Below are 18,684 nucleotides of genomic sequence, written 5' to 3'. Positions count from 1 at the left end.
TTATTGTTTTGAAGAAAATTAATCAGCTTTTCAAGACAACTTTGAAAAGGAAATATGCCAAAAATTATTCAAAATGTCTTTGTTAAAATTAAGCCTTCACAGTGTTATATTGACTTAGATAACACAAAAATACAAAACAGTATCTGCCAAGAATTTGTCTGGCATTATATGGGACATGGAATAAGGTATTTCTGCTCCTCTATTAGTAAACTTGCTTAGAAATTTTAAACTATGGAGTCCAGGTTTGCTTGCCAAATAGTTAACCTTGCCTGTTCAGTCTAACCTATAAATGTGTTAGTATTTCTCATCTATTCTGCAAGCATAATTAGTTCTTTAAAAAAAGGAAAAAGTAGATGTCCAGCTACACATTTGTCTGTTCGGCAGGAAAGTGTCTTTTTTATTCTGCCTCAGTGGGATCTGCTGTACCATGTACTGATTCAATGATCTGACTGGGTGCTCAGTATTCATTTTTTTAACTTAATAACAGAGAGTATAAAAATAACTGTTAAAACCATCTGTACCTGAGCAGATTGTCATTTATGCAACAATTTGGAGTTTATTTGTATGTAATAATAAGCTGTTTAAGTGCTGCTTATGGCTTTGTGAGGTTTTAGAAGAGATGGGAATGGACTGTAAGCAGGTAGCCTAAGGCTTTGAGTCGTGGCTTTTTGATTTCATTATTAACTCTGCAAAGGGCAAAGTCTAGCTCATCCACCCTTCCCCTGACTTTATCTAACTCCAGAACAATGAGGTAGCAGATCTAAGCAAAGGCCCGGGCACTTTATAAACACCATAACATTTTGAGATGGTTCTTTTGTAATATTTCACCACTAAAAGAAATGGAATGATGAGAAAAAAACAGTTCTCAAGTCTCTGAAAGTTGCAGATCAGAGGTTGGATTGAGTGAGCTCAGAAATTGCAAGTAACCTCTTGCAAATGCTAGTTAAAGTATCTCCTTAGTTTCCTCTACTATGTATAATTACAAAAAGGTATATATCCTTCTTGGCTTCCTGGTCTACCGGGTAGGGTAGCACCACTGGCCACTTCTTGCCGTTAACACCAGTTCCAGGGCTGCCGAGTGCCCTGTTCCCAGCTGCACTGGTGTCTCTCCATTCTGGACCAGTAGCCCTGCTCTCATGTGGCACTTCCTCAGGACCCCCGTGTGATCCGCCTGTTAGCTGTGTGCTCGGGGCAGGTTCGGTCTGGCGCCTGCTTGTGCGCCTGGTGTGCCTCCACATTTTAGGTGTTTCTGCAAGCTGTTATAGTCAGTGACTGGTGTCATTTGATATGTAGGCTTGTATCTGTTTTCATTGAGCACTTGAAGATTCGTTACACTTTTCAGTGCAAAGTCAAAAAGAGAGTGTAAGTAACAGATGATCCTGAAGACAAGAAGGGCTTACAGTCTCCTCTGGCAACAGTGACCAAGAAAGGAGCAGGGGAAGGAAGATTCCTAAACTGTTCCTCAGGTGGGACTGGTTGCATCAGTGCCTCCTGTATTCCTTCCAGCATAAATGCAGTAACTCTCCACCAGAAAGGATGAGGTTTATTCACTAGATAGTTAAGGCTGATTTGCAAACCAAACTGCGTCTGAGAGTGTGCATTTCCTATGCTGCCACAAGAAGTACGTTCAAGAGGTCCCACGAAAGGGGAATTTCAAAAGTAACCTGGCCTTTCTCAAAGGTACTTTTACCGATCAGCTCTGTGGTAGCTCCTGTTATTTTGAAAACTACTCCTCTCCTCCAGAAGAGCTTCTCTTTTGAATTATTTGTACAATTTTTACTAACAGCTTGGTCTTCAAGAATGTAGCCATCGCTTCACCAGAGATGATAATTTCTGGTTCAGTACAACTCCCGCACGTACTCCATTAGCTCAACATAAACTATTCCCAAAGGCTCCTGTCAGTCTTGTAAGAGAATTAACCCCCATGTAAAACATGCTTTTCCGTAACTGTTCCTGGTATTCATGTATAATGGACGAAGGCTTTGTCTCCGCTGCAGTGCCAGCTCAGGCTGTAACTCAGGTTTTGCCCTTGCCCTCAACCCAACACACACAAGTCACTGGTGCAGATTAAACAGTGCTTTAGATTTAAGGTTTGGGGGCCTGTCAGAAGTGCGTCTGTGCTGCCTGCTTTAAATAATAAAGCAGCAGGGATTCGGGTGCAGACCAGTATTGGGTGCATGTGCATGATCGTTTCCATTTGGATTAGGGTTATGCTGTTGAAGCTGTGGTTCAGTTTGTACTTCAAGGTGTTCTTGGAGCCTGTGAATAGCAGACCTTTGGGTTGAAACTAAAGCTGTTCCAGGACGTTACGTAATACACTCAAATAGCTAATGAGTATTCAGTCCACAGGATCACACTAATGTAGGTTAGTCCAAAAGAAATCCCGCCGGAAAGTGTGCAGGTGGATGCCAGGTCCTCAGCACCAACCCTTTCACTGTACAGATCCACTCTTACTGTGGCACGCTGCTTGGTAATGTAACTACAACCTTTAGCACACTGCCTGGGCTGTTAATCTACATGCAATCATTTTGTGTGCTTGAATGCCATTTACTGTTTTTTACAGTTTCCCTGTGTAACTGCTCTCAACTGAGATTAGCTACCTTGAGCAGAATAACTCCAGCTAATGCCGGAGAAGGATAGCATCAGTTTACCTTTTTTCTTGCATGAAATAAATGTGTGGAATCTTCCCTCAAGACTTCTTGAGTTGTTAAATCACTTATTTCCATATTTGCTTTTTTGTAACGTGCCTGCTTTAATCAATGCAGTGGGACTTTCTGACAGCACTGGGACGTATTTCACGTTCACATCAGAGGAGAGCAAAGCCCAGCAGGATAACATCTATTTTTTAAGCATAAGACATTTGGTTTTGCTAAACAGATTGGATGTTCTGATTTGAAATTATGAGTGGTTAGACCGCATCCTATCTTTAATTAGGTTGCACAGACTGAGTCATTTTGCAAGCTAGACATTTTAATTTACAATCTACTGCACTGCAGCACTCTTCAAGGCCTTCTGCTGTGTAATAAGGTATTCAACTTGCAGCACAGGCTTTAAAAATACTGGAGTACTCTCTGTGACTTCACTTGTTTATTTTATATTTTCAATTTTAGTTGCAAATCAAACATGCAGTTACAGAAGCTGAAATTCAGAAGCTGAAGACGAAGGTAAGAATCAATATACAGTTAATACATGCTGTTTTTTTCCTCTTCTGCAAAATCAGATCTTAAGACATGTATCTTTATGTGGGTGGAGAAGTCAACATCCTTATTAAAGGCTGATTAAGAAGCACGGTAGCTCAGCTAAATCTTGTCTTGGGGTATATTCTCTATTCAAAGTTTCAAGTAAAATCTTAAGTGCTGCTATTAAGAGAAACTGCCAACTTGTGTAGCTTCAATTAAACATACATTTTAAGGGGTATCATAATGACTAAATGGCAGATTTCTGGTTTTACAATTCTAATGCATTTTCTCAGGTTTTTAAATTATATTTGGATTGAATATTCAAGTCTAAGTTAGTAGGTTTTTTATTTAACAGTGATGTTAAAGTATCCTGTTTATGCTAGTTTCCTTTTTTTGACATTTTAAAAAAACCTAATTTGTTTAAAGGTATTTATTAGAAATTACTTTTTATATACAGAAGAAAAAGTGCTGTTTCATATTGTTGCAGTTCTCTTTAAAAGATACTCTAGAAAGGGAAAAGCTTACCGGTTGAACAGAAAACATCTTGGTTATTTATTGCTATAGCAATAAAAAGGAATTGTATTTTTTGTACTAGGATAACCTTTATGGGAAGTCATGTGATAATTCAGTTGTTGAGTAATATTAGGTTTTATAATGACATCCTTCTTTTTGAGTTTGAGTACTTTATAAAGGAAATAGAAGAGAAAGAAAATGGTACTTCAGAAAAACATTTTAGATTATTATTTCTTTCTAGCAACATTTGCATTCACCATGTATTTTGCATACTGTTTATCAAATCTGCACAAATTACTTTTAAAAAGAAAGTCACAGTGGAACTATGTTCTGTAAGGACAATTTCTGATGTACTGTTTCAGTTCAGAAAGTCAGAAATCTTTTCTTCCTCTGCTTTCCAGTTCCAATCTAGCAATCGGAGCCACACAGTCAATCCCTTGGGAATGTGCCAAGCCCCATTGACTTGATGGCAGTGATGCGTGGGTGTAAACATTCATCTCTGCAAATCCATTTGCAAGATTAGGGTTAATGTGCCTTTTTGTGTTGGACTTCTTTACCTAGTGTTTTCAGTAGAGCCAAAGAAAATGTGGCTAGTTTAGGTATATTACTAATAAAACTGCAAACAACTTATTTTCTTTGTGTGTGTATCATCCGTGATGCTAGCAGAACTGCCTAGAACAAATTAGACGGTCTTGATAAGTAAACAGAGATGTTAAGGCATTTTTTGTTTTCTGTAGGTCCTAGTAGGTAAAATATACAAGCTGCTGAACAAACCTACCCTTATCCAGCACCAAACATTGAAAGCTGCAGCTAGCTTCAGCTGGGAAGTGAGAAGCCTAACACAAAAAAAAATCTAACAAAAAAACTAACAAAGGAGCTAATGTTTATCATAAACTCAGCAGTAAAATTCAGATTTCTTTGAGGTCACTTGGAAGAAGTCATTTGGCTTCATTGGTGCTAAATAGTGGAACTAGCAGTGGAACTGCACTGGTCATAGAGTTAAGCAGTGCTGATGTGTTTGGCAGAATTAGCACCTGAAATCTTCAACAGGAAGGGCATATTTTCCTTTTCATATTACCTATTTACAACTTGGTAAGCAAGTTTAAAGCAAGCAAGAGTAATATATTTCTAACAGGTTCTCTTTGCCCTTGTAATAGTTCTGGCACAGTTTCAGTATTGGATGCAAAACTCTGTGCTTGCTTAAATGAAAAAAGATTCTAAGTTATGACCTGATGTTAAATTTTGAATTATGCTCCAACCTCTTTTGTTTGGCTTTCTAGATTAAGCAAGATTATGACATGAAAACAGACATTGTAAGAATTCAGTAGAATTTCTAATACGGGTAAAAAAGCAGATAGATTAGATGCAATTGGCTTTTTTTCCTATTTTCTAAATTGTTCTTAAATCAAATATAGAACCTGGCAATCAGATTCCCCCCCCCCCAAAAAATAAGAGATTTCATCATTTTATGAAAGTGGATGAAAGTTTTGTAACACCTGAGCCACATGCATAGAGCAAAATGCATCCCCAGTGCTGAATGATTAACCCTGCAGTTTGCCTGAGAACTCCACTGTTGACATTTTTAAAGTGTGTTAGTATAAGCCAGAGAAGCATAGAGGCTGCACTGGAACACAGAGCAAAGGCTCTGCTTTGTTTTATGAGGAAGAATAATGTATGTATCAGCCTGTTTTCTTTGTCCTGGAATGCTCTTTTCACTGCTAGCATATTACTATTATAGTTAATAATTTACTGATTTTCACTGTTCATGTTGTTTGAATTAATCCTAAACTATTAGGCTGCACTTTGCAGCTTTTTACTGACTGCATCTCCACTCTCGTTCAGCTGCAGGCTGCTGAGAATGAGAAGGTGAGGTGGGAATTGGAGAAGACCCAACTCCAGCAGAACATTGAGGAGAATAAGGAAAGGATGATGAAATTAGAGAGTTATTGGATTGAGGCACAAACCCTGTGTCACACAGTGAATGAGCACCTCAAGGAGACGCAAAGCCAGTATCAGGCTCTGGAGAAGAAATATAACAAGGCAAAGAAATTAATCAAGGATTTTCAGCAAAAGTAAGCAGCTACGCCAGGCTCGGCAAATGACTTAGTGGCCAGATAGGAAACATATATGTGATATATTTTGAAATATGAAACCCACTATTAAACACCTGTAAGGTAAACACTATTTTTCACTTTTTTTTTTTTTCATGAAAAACACAGGCTCTTTATTATGGAAAAATGTTAGTAGTATTCAAGTATTAGTTTAGTATTGTTGAAAAATAATGCTGTAACTAAATAAAGACTTAGTCTGTAGTACTCCAAGTTGGAATGTTTCAGAATTACTGGATGACTCAATGTGGTTGCAAACAACCAAGAGTAATCATAGTAAAGCATTTGATTAGCAAGGTTTGCAGCAATTTATATTGGTATTGTGTCAGCTGGATTCACTCCTGCTGTGTACTAATGTAACATCAAGAAGAAAATTGTTTTGTTACATTTTACATTTTATTTTTCTTCTTCTCGTAGATGCCAAGAATGTTTGAGCTGAGTTGAGCTAACTGATGATTACCTGGCCCCTTCTGTTTCATGTGGTCCCCTCTCCCTGATGGCTAGCAAGAATAATAACATCTTACGTTTCTATAACAGCTTCCATTGCCCCAAATTTCTTTTTCTGCAGCAACTTTTTCATTTTCTGCTGAAATACACTCATTTAAAGAAGAAAACTCAAAAACATACAGTAATGTCAAGTGACAACTGGGAGTGCAGAAGTAAATATCCTGTCCCATTAAAAAGGGGTTTAGATAGTCAAAATGTCATTACCCATCTTGGAATTTCATGACTGTTCCAGAGCTAGCTGGCATCTAGTGTGCTTTCTATCACTAAAGTCTGAGATTTTCAAAATAAAAAGAAATAGGGAAAATAGCTAGAATGAGCTTGGATAGCCTTTCTGTTGTTATTCTGCTTTATATTAGTAAAAGATCTAGTCAGTTGTTTTTAATTATCTCAGACTCCTAAAATCACCTAACAGACTTCCTTATAGCTTGCTAGAAAATTAGATTTGTACCTGGAAATTTACGGATGTCCTTTCTGTGAAGGAGTGCAGTCATACTCCAATAAAACAGAAATATTGCTCTATTTTCTATAACAGAACACAGCATAAACTAAGCTAATGTTGTTTTCATTGTAAATACAGATTATGAAAAAATTAGTTTAACTGTTTTGATTATCAATTAGAACAACTGAGATTTTTTTTTTTCCCCAAATAAATTCCTCTTACCATTTTTATATCTTCACCTATCATATTCACTTAGACTAAGTAATTGTTTAGGGTTTTGTCCTAATTGGAGTTTCATACTTCTTACTAGGTTATTAATAAATTATTTAAGAACAGATTTTTCTGATGCATAGCTTAAGATATATCAGCACATTTCTTTTTCTGTTTGAATCTGATTGCTTTGATGACAGCAAATACATCTTTTTTTCCCTAAGAGAACTTGACTTCATCAAACGCCAGGAAGCTGAAAGAAAGAAGATAGAAGATTTGGAGAAAGCACACCTTGCAGAGGTTCAAGGCTTACAAGCCCGCGTGAGTAATATTTACTCTCATATTTGAAGAATGAGGCAATTCTATCTGATACTCTGGAAAAAAACGGTATCTAATAGACGTGTGTGTGTGTTATGGGTAACACTGTGTTGTATTTCTTTCAGATACGAGACTTGGAAGCAGAAGTTTTCAGGCTAATGAAGCAAAACGGGAGCCAGGTTAACAATAACAACAACATTTTTGAAAGGCAGACATCTTTTGGAGAAGTTTCTAGAGGAGATCCAGTGGAAAATCTAGATACTAAGCAAGTGTCCTGCCTGGATGGCTTAAGTCAAGGTTTGTTTGAACCAAACCATAACTCCTAATAATATGTATGTAAATAGCATGGTTATCATTTAGGATTTAAAAGAAACAATTAATAATGCAGGGATGTTGTTACTTTTCCAAAATTCAGTATCTAATGACAGCTGTATCAGGGTTATACCAAATAATGCCCATATAGAGTCCCAGAATAGCTGTACAATGTATATTCTTAAAGAAATGGAAGTGACTAAGTGCTAATAAAGCAAAGATCATTATTGATTTCTTAAAGCTTTCAGTGGGATGCCATTAACATTTAGGTTTAATTCAATGCTTCTGTTATGTTAATAAAGTAGGAGAAAATTGTGTTTTCTCCTGTGTTCCTAAATCTGTCCTTAATTACTCAACCACCAAAGATCAAACAAGAACAAAGTTACCAGAATGAGAAAAACAGTGTTAAATCTACTGTTTTGAATGGATCTCTGCAGGTTCTGATCCCACCTTGGTACAGACGTCAAAAGGAACCATGTAGGTGGCACTCAGCATTTCTCAGGATGGAGCCTTTTGTGAATAAAATGCAAATTCTTTGCTAGCACATTAACTAAAAAGCTTATTCAGCTATACCACAGCCTGATTTACAGCATAAGACTTGTGAGACTGTTCTACATTACCAAAGAACCAAAACAACTTGTGGCAACACTGAGATCTGGATAGATGCTGTAACAGGGTGACTGTAACCTTTACTTGTTTTGCATTTTTCAGGCTGTGCCAGTGAAAATATACAGATAACTTCCACAGGTTTAGTTAAAGTTCTGTAATTGAAAGTGGCTCCTCGCTGTGGAAGTATATGCAAAATTAAAGCTGAATTTAGGTCCACAGCCTTGGAACAAAGTTGTTTGGCGCAGGAGCAATACTTACCGTGTATTTAGTAACATTTGTGAAATCAGGTGTCATAGGTGTTGGGATTCTGACAAGGGAGCACTAGGCTCTGTTCCTATATAGGTTTTCCTTTTAAATAAACTATAATATTATTTATTTCTCTGGTGAAAAAAAATGCATCACATTACCAAATAAATTAATTTCTAGCAAGCACAGAGGTGTTTTATTAAAATTGATATTTTAGCAGTTATTTCATGTGTGGACCCAAACTGAATATTGCACTACAAACAAATCAATATGAATTATGTTTTTAACAAAGTATGTGTATAAAAGAGAGCTAGTCCTGCTGAAACAGCACTTGGGTGATACGCAGACCTTGTGGAATTGGTTTCCACAAATCTTCACAGAGATGTTTCTTTCTAGCAAGTATTTATTATATTGAAGTCTCTGAAGTTCAGAAAAGCACTCAGGATGACGAGAAAGTCTGAATTTCTGCCATAGAGACTCAGTAAGTGTTACAAAATATTTAATACTTAGCAACGCTGTTAACAGAAAGCCTTTCAGTAGTTTGCATCGGGAGGGGAAAGTGTGTTTTCTTTACCTGACTCACAAAACCTATGTTTACACTTACTGTTGTAACAATGTCAACACACATATATGGCTCAAGAGCTGAAATCCAGGAATTTCTACATGTAAAAAAACCCAGTTATTTGTAAAATTCTTTCTAAAAATTTGAAAATTCCTTTGTATAGCATTAAAACTCTGCATGTCAGTACTTTCAAATTATATTTTTCAACTGATATATTTGCATGAAAATTTTCATTTTCCAAGAGCTGCTGTTTTTCACTGCTAAAACATTCCCCTGGAGAAATGTTACCAGTGTTCAGTACTTCTGAGAGCTAGAATAGATGATCTGTGAATTTAAATGCCCAAGTTTAACCACCTGAATACAAACACAAATTATTTGCTAGGAAAAATAGACAATGAGCAGTGATTTTTTGAAAGCAGAAAAAGCCTAGTTAGACCTTAGATTCCAGGCTGGATTTGTGTTTTTAACAAAAGAAAAAGAAAAGCCCTCTTTTTAAATAAAGAGATCCCTAAACGTGCTGTAGCACTCGTTGACTTCCATATACCTTTTCCAGTAAATTCTGTATCAGAGTCTGTATCAGACTGTAATGTAGTGATACTTGCTCTGCAGACAAAGAGCCTATGTCTCCATATCACCCTTGTGTGAACCTTTTAAGAAAAGGACTTGCCATTGTCTAGTAATACTAAACACTAATAATTAGTGTATTTACTAATCAACCTGTGGATGTTTGCAGAGGAGCTATAAAGGGCGGGGGAGATGTCCACAATGTCTTTGCAGGGTGAGCAGAGTTCCTCCGGGTGCAGTGTATTGTGCACACCGTCTTTCATGCAAGCGCTCCAGTCTCTTTTCTGGCTTTTGTTTGGCGAGTATAACATGCGCTTCTTTATCAAGCCTCATCATTAGGTTTGTGGAGTGGGACTGCATGTGCACAGCCACATCCCGTGAAGTTTGCAGGTCTGTCTTCCCTCAAAAATTCTGGTTATGTAAAAATGTATATTTTAATTAAAATGATGCCAAGTACATTTTTTGCTTCAATGTGATCTGAAGTGTTTATTACATTCTTGCATGGTAATAGATTTGGGAAGTAAGGGATGCAACTTGGTGGTCGCATGTGTACGAGCATAGCTGTCCCTGCCACTGCAGGGGCTCTGGCCATGTTTAGCATCATGCCAGACTCTACGACTCCTCAGGCTGTAACATAACCTCATACTGAGTTTGAGGGGCTGCCAGTAACATCCGTGGAAGTTAGAAGGAGAAAATCAAATCCATTATGGCCCACGGAGTTCTTGCTTTGCCTTGCCAGGGAATACTAAAAGCCCGAGGATTGTGTTTCTTTTACAAATATGTGATTTATTCTGAGAGTCCAGAAAAATAGATAAAGTGCATTGTAGCTTTCTGGTTTAGTGGTCATGAGCTGTGTCTGCAGTAGAGAATCAAGCTGTTTACAGGTCGGAGTCAGTGGTTTGAAATCTAAACAGTTCAGTGCTGATGCAGGCTTTGACAGTATTTGCTCATCTCTGTGCAAATGCCCATTCAAGCTGCTTTGATGGCTATACTTTCTGGGTGCCTTGGGATACCCAGGGGTGCATCAGTTCACAGAAGGAGATTTTGAAATCTATTAGCCTGTATGACTGAAAAACAGAGGGAAGACAGGCGAGCTCTTTCCCGCTCCGCAGTGGTACTGAAATAATTCAGATGGAAACCCATTGGAGTCAAGTGGTTGAACGCCTGCTGAAAGAAAGTCTAATTACATCGACTTCGAGAGCAAAATAAAACCTGTTATGACTTGTATGTGAGAGATTTATCAGGCTCCTCAGTGGGTTGGGAGATTCTTAGAGAAACACGTCAGGTGTGTGTTTGTGCTGGGGAGCCGCGAGGGCCGGTGGCTCTCTGCAGAAGAAGGAGCTGAGACCGAGCGTGACCGCACATGTGGCTGGGGCAGAGACCACCTGACAGCAGCCGAGTCCCACCGCACCCAAGCGTGGCAAGCAGGGCAGGTCCAGTGACGGAAACCAGGGTCAGCCGGGATCCCAGGCAGGTTCATGGTGGTGAGGCAGATCTGAGGGCAAGCCGGGAAGTCTGTCCGTGGGTTGTGGCTCGGGTCCAGATCCACATGACCCGAGGATGAGAGCCCACCTTAAGTGCAGCTGTGACATGGAAGGAGGGAAGCCCCTACTGACGCTGCGTGAGCTCTTCTTTGCAGCAGGCTGAACCACGGTTAGTTACCTGCAGCGCAACAGAGAGCTGCCATTGAGTGCGAGCAGCCCAGCTCTGGGGTGGAGGGAGCAGTAAGCTCCAGGCCCAGATGGTATTTTGCTTTGACACGGCCAATACGACCACTTCTGTGAATAACTGTTTGCAGTGCTGTGTTCATAGTTTGCATAATTTTGGCAGTGAAAGGAAGGGATGTATGGAAGTGTGTACACCTGAAAGAACAAATATAAGCAGTTTGAGTCATGACAATGTGCAGTTATACTGTCGAGTAGTTAGAGCAGAAGCATAATTGCAAGTCAGACAATGCTAATGATTCTGTAGTGTCATCTGAATGTAGAATACACAAGGAAGAAAAGCAAAACATGGTACTGGAAGTCTTTGCAGTGCTTTAAGACAACATAAATCTGCAAAAATAAAAATGAGTTTGAATGAGTCTTACCCCTCAGTTATTTACTGGCATACTAACTCAACCTGCGGCTCTGATTTCAAGAGGCAGTTTGAGCTGAACTAAGAGATCATTACTGTTGAAGTGGGAGACCCCATGCCATCCCTGCCTTTGTCCAGCCACCTGGTTCTTCCTCTTTCATTGCCCTGTTCCAGCACGTACACACTTCTGTGCAGACATTGATTCACTGAAACAACAGAAAACTGACCAAGAAGGGAAGAGGTTGGCGTGTCAGACTAAAATTTGATAGTTTCTACTGGGTCAGTCATTTGAATCAGCAAGCTGCAGTCCAAATCCTGGGGGGACTCAGAGCCAGGGGTTTGTGACAGCAGGAGGAAGAGCAAGAGCTCTCCGTTCCGGTGGTAGTGGTAGGTCACTGAGTCACTTCCACCCTTGGTGCAATCACGTTCTCTGAGACTGAAGGTCAGGATGCCATGGAAAGCAATGAGAAAAATCTCAGCTTTGCTCAAATTGGTCAGAGTTTCTTAATTGGCTTCAGTGAGGCTAAGATGTCTCCGTTTATATTTGTTTAAAGCAAAAATGTCTGTAAGATCAGCTTCTAATTAATTAGTGTGTTATGAATGCAGTACTTAAGTAAATAAATCTAACGGATTCTGGTTTGATTTGTGCTATTAGGATTGGGAAAAAAAAAGAGTTAAAACCATAAAGAATCTATTCCTTGTCTGGAAACACCTTTTAAATGTGTTTTGTCTTACTTCAGCTTTGTAAAATGTTACATTTGCTGAAGTACTCAGATTTCATTTGAGTGGATGATTGATAGCTGAGAAGAGTGCAGTTACATTAGCTCTATTTGTAAAGGCCAGCCTTATATGAAGTGTTCAGTATATTTTGCTCACAGGACATTCAGGAATAGGGTGGCTTTGAACCTAGGCAGGTAAGATGGTTTCATTGTTCCATTTTTTGTATGAAATATTTCTCCAGTTTTCATGTATCACTTAATGGTGTTTGGGCAGTAGATGAAAGGGGAAGGATCTGAAACTGCTTTCCCTTTAAAACCAAAGAATTACATTTTCATGATTTTTCCAGCAGAAAGTTATATGTACAGAGACGATAGTGAGTAAGCATCAGAGTGACACTGTCCAGCTCTCTTCTGATAGTATATAAAAACAATGCAGCACTGGGGTTTGGGGCTTTTTTCTATTTTGTTTTTTCAAAGTACATATGGTAGAAGACAACATCTGCAGAAAGCCCAGATGTTCAGAAAGTACAACAACCTTGTAGAGTTAAGAAGTGGGAGAGTCGAGTACATCTCCTGGCTTTCACCCAGATCTTCTGGTGACTCTTCATTGGGTTTTGTTGGGATAATTACTACTGCCTTACTGCAAATCTCTCAGAGAGTTTTTGAGCTATTAGATCAGGATAATGACAGATCTAACAGTCCATGTCCTGCTCCACACAATATAGTTGTTTTTCTAATCAGAGAGAAACAGAGTCCCTTCGCTCTTGTACAGATCATGGCCTTCCCATTCCTGCCTTCAACAGCTGTGATTCAGGGTGCCTTTCATGGACCTTCTGGATGGATTAATTTCATTTCATTTTCACTGTCATGATAAACTTTATGCAACATCGCTGACAGCTGGTTGCAGTGAAAATTTATTTCAGCACTTGCGGGTTCTTCCTGCAAAACTGTAACACTACCTTGCTAATGCTTTTGCCAAAATATATTGCTGTTGGAAAGCTGAAACCAGACAACTGCAGTAGATGGTGATAACTACAGTAATGATCGCGTCCTCCAGACTCCTGCTTAAGGAAAGGGGCTTGGCAGTGTCTTCTGATGTGATCCAAGTACAAGCGAGGCAAGGCTGTGTTTGTGTTAGGTCTCTCATATCAATCTGTATGAGGGACCACGATGGTTCGTTCTGACAGAGGTGTTTTACTTAAGTTTACGTAAATTTTAAGAGTTTGAAGGACCTCTGAATAAAAGAGAGAAGAATCTACAAGAGGAGATAATGGTTCTGAGGACAGTGTGGCAAGGGAAGAAGTAACAAATGAGACTGCCAGCTGCTAATAAAAAGATGCTTTTACTTACAGAAGAATTGGGGTGAACAATTGAGGCACCTTATTTGTATTGTCACATAGAACTTTGAAAAACAGATGACCTCAGAATCCAGAGGAGGATTGAGATTCCTCTGCTGTCCCCTTGCGAGAGGGATAGTGTGATAGAGTAAGCAAGGTGTTTCACTGTAGGTCCAAAGGAATGAGTTTAACAGTTGTTTCATAATCCTGTGAAAGGCTGCCTGTAAAGCAATCCAATCACAAATGGTTATCTGATTATTTGGATACTACCTGTATCACTCTCTGTGTGCTACTGACTGCAGACGTTGCTTGCTCATAATTTGCACATAGCGTGCAAGGTTATTTTGGGGGACATTCAGTAGAAGAGAGAACAAGTAATGTTCTTTGAATTTGTAAGCCATTCTGATTATGCTAAAATGTAGAGCGGCCTGAGGACTGCTCTAGATATTTCTTCTGTAATTCGACAAGCAGCCTGCAAAACTGGTGAAGTTATAAGGGAAATGCTGAGTGGGGCAGCTGTGGGAAAAAAATGGCAGTCCAGTCACCCCTCCTCAAGTGGCTTAAAAGGGCAGAGTTGGGGATAAATTAATTGGTCCCCTGGGTCTAAATTGGTATATTCATCAGATGCTGGGAAATGTCTGTCAGAGAGCAGTGAGATGAGGATTCCTTTGCTTTCTGCCCTGATGGAGGAGAACTCTCTGCAGGCCAAGCACATGCAAGTCCCTCTGAGGGAGTCTAAGTGGACCTGCTTTCTCAGCTAGTACAGCTGGTTTTGTGTGGTCCTTCACATAACAGGGGGAATCATTTGCTGAATTTTTAAGTATTTGCAGTTGATTCTTTGCTATGCTCTTACTGGATCTGTACAGATAAACTTGTTAATGGTTTATACAAATAACCTTTTTTTTGCATGTGTACTTCAACAGTAATGAAGATACAGGTACAAGTAAAACATGTAAAGTGCATGTACTCAAAATTGCAGGTCCTGTCTTAGAAAAAAGTAGGAAAGATTCCTCTGTTAAGTAGCTTCAAATCATGTTTCCATACAGATTTCAATGAAGCAGTGCCGGAAACGGAGAGACTGGACTCCAAAGCTCTGAAGACTCGAGCTCAGCTTTCAGTGAAGAACAAGCGGCAGAGGCCTTCTAGAACAAGGCTGTATGATAGCATCAGTTCAACTGATGGAGAGGACAGCCTTGAACGAAAGGTGAGAAGGACTCTACCCTCTCTTTTAGGCTTCCTGTGGAGTGCTAGATTGCCCCTGTAAGTCATTTCATCCTCTGTCTTTGTCCTTTCATTGTAGCACAGGCAGTAGTTATTCCTCTGTGGCCAGTATGCTATGAATGTCCTTGAGTGATGTGTGAGTCCGGTCTCCTTTGAGTCAGCACACCTCATTTTTTGGTTTTGTTGTGGGTTTTTTTAACAGGTATCCTGGGCTTTCTGATTTATGTGTGCTTTATAATGCAGAGTGAGTCCTTTCATTTATGCAGGAGGTGAAAGGAACTTGAATTGTGCGTTTCTCTATTTGTTAATTTGTTAACACAATTGATATGATATTCACTCATTGTTTTGTCCTATTCTGACTTCCATCTGAAAGCAAATACCAATAAACAACACTGTGTGTGGTATCAAAAGGTAATGGCATGAATTGCTAAAGCGTTTCATACAAATAAAAGGCTAAATAATGAATAAAAGAATTGCATGTTCAAAGTAAACCTTGCTCTGATTGGTTACTAAATGGTATAACCTGCTTTATAATCTCTTATACCAACAGCCGTCAAACAGTTACAGTAGTCCCATGCACATTTCAAAATCACCACTGCCCTTATGCATGAGAGCATCCTCACCAGCATCAGATTCTGGTGCTTCCTCCCTCTCCCCTGTGGCTAGCAGTGCAGCAATCTCACTTGACAACCTAACTGAAAACCAAGAAGAAGGACAGCACCACAAAGGAGGTGTCCTTTCCCCTCATGCTCAGGGAGACACTCCACTTTCCTCTCCTTCAAAATCTGGCCACAGCTCTGAAGCATCTCCTTTGCATCACCCAGCTGGCAGGAATATTTTACAGGATAAAGGTATTACTATTTTTTACAATAAATTGATGCATCATTTTGCTCACTTACATCCACTTTATGAACTTTTGTTGTGTAGTAGGACCTTAGCAACAAGAAGGCCATAATCCCATAACTTCTTTTGTCTACCTGGAAGTCAAAAAATTACAAATGACCTTGTATGATGGTATAAGGAAAGAACAAAGTGTAAAATGAGATCGGGAACTGCTTCCTTTCTTTTTTTTTTTCTGTCTTAGAACTCACTGAAAAAGCTAGGGGGAAGTTGCCTTTAAGAACATCTTGTATTTTGTTCTAAAAAAACAAAATTGATGGACCTTGGGACATTTCTGTAGTAGAAACATGCTTAACACAGTGTACTTACTTGAACTGTGTGATTTTGGCACTGCTAGGTGCTTTTTTTGGAGGGTGGGGAAAGGAGTGTACAGCAAGAATAACAGATTGTAGCTTTTAAGTGCTGAGAGGCAGCATAGTCTAGATTAAACAACAGGTTAGTGTCTGGAGGCTCTTCATTTACAGAAAAAAAAATCGAGTAATTTGTTGGGGAGGTTAGCCACATTGGTATTTATTTAATTCAGATTCTGTAGATGTAAGCTGGATAAAATGTGATGCAGTCATACCTAGCTCAGGTACATGTCTCACATACCAGGTTATTAAATGCATTAGCAATACTATATGGCACAGAATGCTGAGTCCTCTTTTTCAGATGTCTTGTGAAGTCAAAAATAGGATTTTATACAACTTCATCATTCTTAGCCATGCACCTTGCCATAACGTTCTCTAACTGTCACATAAGCTAAAATATGTGATAAAAAATGTTTGTAAGTGAGGACTGTGGGAATAGGTCTGGATAGGTTCATAACAGACTTTGGCTTACTTAAATTAGCTGAAAAGAACAATTTGTTGAGGATTTTTGTTTGTGTGTCTGAAAAGACTTGGCACTGATTTACAACCTGTTTTTTCTTCATCTTCATACAGAGCTTTCACAGATTCCTAGAAGACAGACTAATGAAGTTTTGTTGAATTTAGGATAGGTTAATATATGCTAGCATTTTTACATGGGTTCTGAAATTGCTAGTCTAACTGTATAGTTTCTAATTGTATAATTGTTAATTAATCAAAGTTAAATTCGGTATTTGAGCTTTGCAAGTAAAAATAAGGGTGTGAACATAAGAAAGTGACTTTCCAAACTCGTACTTCAGCTTGAGTGTATGGTTGGTTTATCAGTGAAGTCGTAAATCCTGAATTTCCAACTGATGTATGAAAAATTTCTTGATAAAAAATTAGTGGAGACTAGCCTTGTAGTGTAAGGAATAGGGTATTGTATTCCACCCACTGTGCCACTCTTTCCAATTTAGGTGTGAAAAATAATCTCTGTCTAAATACTGGTGTCATGCTTTCACCACTGTGACTGTTAACAACCAGTCCTTTTGGGTATATCCAGGTTCTGATGAGTACATGAAAATTAAACCAGAGCAATTTAGTTTCAAATGGAAAATTTGCATTTAATAAGTCCTACAAAAAAGAAATATCCTAAAGCAGTTGTTTGGCAACAAGTGTTGTAGCAATACTATTTTAGTTGATTATTAATTTGGCTGTCAAACTCTTACAAGTCAGAAAATAAAAAGGGCCACTGTATTTGTTCAGTGTGTTCGGGTAGGGTCTGTCCATTGATTAATCTCTCATTAGCAAAAGTGAGCATTAGCAAGCTTACACTTGTCTTTTTTTTTCTTATGAGATCCTGCAGTGTTGTGGGAGGAGCTGAAGTGGCATGAGATGAGTTTCATTGCAAAATGACGAGGAATTTTGCTTGTTCACCTTTTAAGCACAACTTTTTCATGTATGTGTATGATTAATTTATTTTCTTCAGTTCTGCCTGTTTTGTGCAACAGCATCCTTTGACAAGACAGCTGAAGTGACCCCTCTGGGCAATACTCTGCTAATGTGAGGCTGGCGCAGCTGTTTTGTGACTTTGGGGAAGAAAGTTAGGTCTGGTCTCCTTCCACACCCATCAGCCACAGATTACTTACACCAGCTCCTTGAGGCTGAAAGTGATGGATTAAACAGCTTCTGTGTGATTTATTCTGAGGAACCGGCTCTCCCTCACCCTCTCTGAAGAACTACAAGGAGTCGGGGAAGGTGCACCCATCCAGGGTGGTCCCCTGCAGCCCTGGTTCGTGGCCATGGCCACGCACCAAGCACTGCATACCTCCATGTGTGCAAGACCCTGTAGATTTAAATCTACTCTGCCACTGAAGCTGGTCTTGGGACCTAGCCCATCCATCTGCCACTGTATCCCAGAGTCAGCATGAATGTCTTTCCCAGCAAATCATCATTATTCAGAAGCCCTGGCTGGGCCAAGCTGCATGTGAGTGGGAGCATAGTGATGCAAGGACCTGAACAGACAGTTGCCATACCAGGTAGCTGCTGTGTGTCCCTGCTGAGCGCTCCAGGTTATTTCTTCTACTACAGCAGCAGAACCTCCAGCTACTAAATGCTTTCGTGATTTGCCCACCACAAAAGCAGTGTACTTTATAGGTTCATTTACTTTCCTTGAGAAGTTTTGCAGAAAAGCCCACCACACCCTGGCCCCCAAGCCCCACTTGCCTGTGAATAGCTAATGTGAAAATAAACATTATGACTTTTATTCTTGAAAGCGGCAATTTTCACAGTGGTATGCATTATAAGTATGCTTTAAAGGTGAAAGAGGAACCATAATAGGACACAGGAGAGGAGTGTGCACAGTATAGGGTTGATGCAAAGCGTGCATTGCCTAAAGTTCTCAGCCTCCCTGGGGAATGGATTTCTTCTCAGGAGACTTTGCCTTGCTTTTGTCATTCTTCGTATTACTTTTTTGTTTGTTTGCTTTTTTGGCATGAGGTTACTTGTCAGTTGTTCTTGAATGTTTTTTTTAACAGA

At 39.3% G+C, this 18,684-nt stretch overlaps 1 protein-coding gene across 6 annotated transcripts in view; it reads left to right on the top strand.

Moving 5' to 3' along the window:
- The window catches only part of PPP1R9A (protein phosphatase 1 regulatory subunit 9A), a 149,986-nt gene that overhangs the window by 113,141 nt on the left and 18,161 nt on the right, over positions 1-18,684 (top strand). For 4 of the 6 annotated variants that reach the window (XM_030007528.1, XM_030007530.2, XM_030007526.2 and 1 more), the window contains exons 8-13: positions 3,111-3,164; positions 5,535-5,764; positions 7,181-7,277; positions 7,400-7,571; positions 14,746-14,903; positions 15,471-15,771. In XM_030007528.1, the coding sequence (XP_029863388.1) occupies positions 3,111-3,164; positions 5,535-5,764; positions 7,181-7,277; positions 7,400-7,571; positions 14,746-14,903; positions 15,471-15,771 (1,012 nt within the window). The remainder of the gene's footprint in view (positions 1-3,110; positions 3,165-5,534; positions 5,765-7,180; positions 7,278-7,399; positions 7,572-14,745; positions 14,904-15,470; positions 15,772-18,684) is intronic. The other 2 variants (XM_030007532.2, XM_030007531.2) reach the window with 1 other exon arrangement.

The sequence above is a fragment of the Aquila chrysaetos genome, chromosome 3, assembly GCF_900496995.4.
Source record: "Aquila chrysaetos chrysaetos chromosome 3, bAquChr1.4, whole genome shotgun sequence".
NCBI lineage: Eukaryota > Metazoa > Chordata > Aves > Accipitriformes > Accipitridae > Aquila > Aquila chrysaetos.
This window is presented reverse-complemented; position numbering and strand designations above follow the sequence as displayed.